Source organism: Triticum dicoccoides, unplaced genomic scaffold (assembly GCF_002162155.2).
Source record: "Triticum dicoccoides isolate Atlit2015 ecotype Zavitan unplaced genomic scaffold, WEW_v2.0 scaffold192357, whole genome shotgun sequence".
In the NCBI taxonomy this organism is placed as follows: domain Eukaryota; kingdom Viridiplantae; phylum Streptophyta; class Magnoliopsida; order Poales; family Poaceae; genus Triticum; species Triticum dicoccoides.
Window position 1 is genome coordinate 1 of NW_021230815.1, and position 4,127 is coordinate 4,127.

The 4,127-nt window shown below is 42.7% G+C and overlaps 1 protein-coding gene across 1 annotated transcript; it reads right to left on the reverse strand.

Moving 5' to 3' along the window:
• Positions 1-612: 612 nt before the first annotated feature.
• On the reverse strand, positions 613-3,577 carry LOC119344911 (mediator of RNA polymerase II transcription subunit 15a-like; the record flags this gene model as incomplete). Its single annotated transcript, XM_037615199.1, has 4 exons — positions 3,315-3,577; positions 2,765-2,876; positions 1,200-1,307; positions 613-737 (listed from the first exon to the last, which is right to left on the reverse strand). Coding segments are annotated over exons 1-4 (608 nt in total), but the record flags the coding sequence as incomplete, so codon positions are not given.
• Positions 3,578-4,127: the final 550 nt, after the last annotated feature.

A 4,127-nucleotide genomic window follows, 5' to 3' on the forward strand; every position in this document is an offset into this window, starting at 1 on the left:
GGAGGTGGAGGCATTGCTTTTGAAGTGCTGTGTGCAACAAAATATGTTGCATCTTCTGAGATGTAAAGTGGAACAACTAGGCAGAGCAGTCAAGGGTAGATCTCCAAATTCTCAATCATATTTTGTGTTCAATTGTTCAGAGTTAATGAAACTAGATTCCAAGCAGGTGCTCTACAAATTGCTAGCTGGGAATTTTGACAACAATTAAGAATCAAATACAAACTTTGATCTAGATCGATGACGGGCAAATCTGTTGCTGTCGCTATGGATGCGGTTTTTTTTTAAAGGAGGCGTGCCCCCAGCCTCTGCATCGGAACGATGCATGCAGCCATCTTATTAAAAACTCTCGAAGTATCACAAAGTCATAAAAAGTATTGCAGCTTGTAAGCGAAGCAAAAAGGAAAAGATATGTAAATGCTCAATATGACAACCGGTATGACAACCGCTATGGATACGGCTAGATCAAAGCTATCATATCACGTGGAAAAAATTGGCCCAGGAAAGAAAATTTCTCCTCTTTATATGTGGGAAACCAAATAAACTGAGGAAGGATCAAATTAATTAGATGGAGGGGAAATCAAATAAAATCCATTAGAGACCCAACATACATACATCATATCGACGATCCTGATGCGATCCTCTTGTTGAAGCATCGCGCGCCAATCACCTCTGGCTGGGGGCGTGCCGATGGTGGGGTCCCACCCGATGGGCCCGTCCATGGTCCAGATCGGCGATTCCTGTAAGTGGCTTTGTTAGGTCTCGAGGGAAGGGATGGTATCGTGTGGTTAACTTGACCGCCGCAGTCAGTCTGCCAACAAATCCCCTTTGAGCTATAAAAAATTACTGTAGAGAAAGTTGGATAAAAAAACAGCTATAACAGAATCCCACTCCATGATTTTTTGATGAGACATTGTATCATCCAGCTCAAACATCCGACTATCTAGGGAAAACACAGTGCAATAATATTTTATTGAACCAACAGGTTGAACTGAGTTACTTACTGTGTCGCTCTGGGTTCAATAACTACATACACATGACACAAGCTAGATGCAAAATTCTTATGCATTATACTAAACTGGAGAGGGTGGGTTATTTAATTAAGTAAAGCACATAATCTGAGCACTTGCTGCAATAAAAAAACATTGACATCCAAGCGAATAAGATAAATTGTGCAACACTCAGTTTACTGTATATGGTACCTTCCCGGAGTTGGTTTGATCTGGAATCACTCGAGAATTTCTAGGGGCCTGTTGTGTCTTCATCTCCATAGAGAGCATTCTCAGAGAAATCTTCCGCAAATAATTAGACTGAGTAATACAAAAGAAAATGATGTTGGAATTAAGCACGACTTAACTTGCTCGAAACGTGAATGTGTCCAAGTCCAATTAGGATTAATAGGCCTACTAGGATTAGATTTCCTACGTCTCCGTCATGTAACTAGCTAGCCAGCGTGCTATAGATACATGTACGCAGCCCCTGTAAGAACCAGAAAATTAAAAAAAAGCAAGAAGTATTCAACAGGCTCGACACGAGCCTTTGGCCATCAACAAAGTCTACCGATCCGTTTTTCCTGTTTGCTTTGGCCAAGTTTACGCATCAGTTCCGCCGACGATACTGAAGTGAATCGATCGCTAGCTCGAAGGTGACGTAGGAGGAGCATGCGGCTAGACGTGCATGTGCTGGACACTGTTCATCAATCAAGGTGACTGTTAGCTAGCTTTGCACGTACGTGTGTGTGCTGCTGCTATCTGGTGAATTGATCTAGCGATCAACAGGCAACAAATGATGTAAAGTTCTATACCAAATTACTAATAGTGGCTTGCAACCAACAATTCTTGTGTGATTAGCAGTTTAGCGCGGTTGAGAAGGTGTTTCAGTGTTTACCATTTGAATTCAAAGAAAGTCATGTAAGAAGAAAAGCAAACTGCCTCAAATAACGGAAAATCCAAATCAAAATAGTGACCGTGTGGCCCTACTTTATCAAATAAACAAGTATTCACCATAAGTGAGTTAGGCAAAATCATGAAGAGTTGCAGGCTGCGCCTTGGTTTGCCACAAATAAGCTAGACGAACAGAAATTCAAAATGGGAGTAGTGATATCGTACACCGCAACGAAATAAAATTCGTTTGATTTTTTTTTTTACCAGACTAGAGTAGATGCAATTAAGATGAAGACTGATCAGACAGAGGGAAGGAGGGATTGTTTGATTTTTGGTCTGAGATAAATGGTTGTATACCATTGCGTATCCCATGGGGGTAGTACTACTACTATTCATTAACAGAAGATAGTTTTATTTCATCTATAACAAATTCGGATGCACTGACACATGGCATAGAAACATGCATCGGAAGAATAACAAACTTTAGACAGTTAAGGTACAACGCAGCAAGAATCAATATGGGATAGATGATAACCAAGACCATGATCAGCATTTTATGTAACATAAAAGAAAAACTTATTAACTTAGATTTGTATGTATAATAAGTGTGAAAATGCTAAAACTTATTAATCAATACTCCGTTTGTTCCCAAGCATGAGAAAAATCAGGATATGTTCACAAGAGTAGGTAAAGAAAACTTTGGCAGCTGGGGAGCAAAAAAGCCACCCGAGGTTTCACAACGAAAAAAGTGGGAAACTACTAAAGGTATTAGAACATGATGTAAAAAAACTTCATTAGCCCATATATAAACCCTGTTTGACAAAAAGAAAACCCGTAATAATTAGTATTCTGTCCCTGCTCCGAAGATATATCGGTTAAATTACCTGATTGGTTGCGGCAGTATAGGCCCAGTTTTCAAATCCCGCAACGATTTCTCGAAGTTGGTTCAGTTCCTCTGGCTTAGATACTCGCAGAAAATTCTTCGTAGCTTCCATTCTACACGCATAATGCAAAATGGGAATAAATTGGATCTGAGATGAAAAGCGGAACGAGTAGGCAGAGAGGAGCAGCCAACGAGGGTAGATCTCCTACCAGTAGTAAACGTGAATGGTTTACCAGCCATGAGAATTTTGCCAGTAAACTTGTGTTAAATTGTTCAGTTAATGAAGTTGGATTCAAAGCAGAGCAGGCGCCCCAAAAGTTGCTTTTTTTATTAATACTAATAAGAATCTAACGGAACTGGGAGCTAGATCCATCGACGACGAATCTGTATGGATATGGCTAGATCAAATCTAAATATCAGATGGATCGATGAAAAAACTGACGGAAATTCCTCTTTGTGGTTGTATGTGGAAAGGAAACCCGAAAAGCGGTGGAAGGGCAAATAAGATGAAATCAAATCGAATGAATTAGAGTGAGTTCCAACATACATACATCATATGGACGATCCTGCTGCGCCCTCTGGGCTGGAGCTCGGCTCGCCAATCACATCCGGTAGCTCTGGGGAGCGGGTCAACGCCGGCGGCAAGGTCGGGCCGGCAGTTGGCCTCCATGATCTGGATCTGCGATTCCTCGTCTCGTGTAGTCTCCTTGACTTGGCCGCTGCTGTCGGTCTCCTTAACAAACTCTCGTCTCTCGCCTTCCACCGAAGCTTTGTGTTCGCGTGCAAAGAGTGGAGTATACGATGCACTTTCCATCCCGTTTGTATTCCGTCAACCTTGCTAGCTTACTACTAGTGGAATAATCTATCTATGACATATGGGTCCCACTTGTCAGCGGTGGGTTAGAAAATACTAGTAGGAAAGAAGAATGGCGTTCGGTGCCGTGCAAGTGCAAGCTAACCAGTACAGCAGGGTCACTTCATGCCTGCCGTGGAGATGCATGATCTTTTCGACCCAAACGTCATCTATGCAAACGACCTGGTCACTGACCGGGCACAGACACGTCCTTATGTCAAGTCCATATCTAGAGCGGATATGGGAGGCCCGGACGCCCCCGAGCACGTCCGTCACATCGTATCTGTCAGACAGGACTTATCACAAATTTTACAAATCATTCGTCGCCGTCCTGACCCTCAGCGGGCCAGCACGGCCACAAAAACTTCACCCCGTAAGCCTCACCGCTATGGACACAGTGGTCGCTCTGGCAGCAGCCGTGGTCTATCCGACTATTCTCGGACTGCACCTTTCCCTCTATGTGTTCGACACATTGCCCGATCAGTTTTTGTGATTCTTTATAGGCCAACCG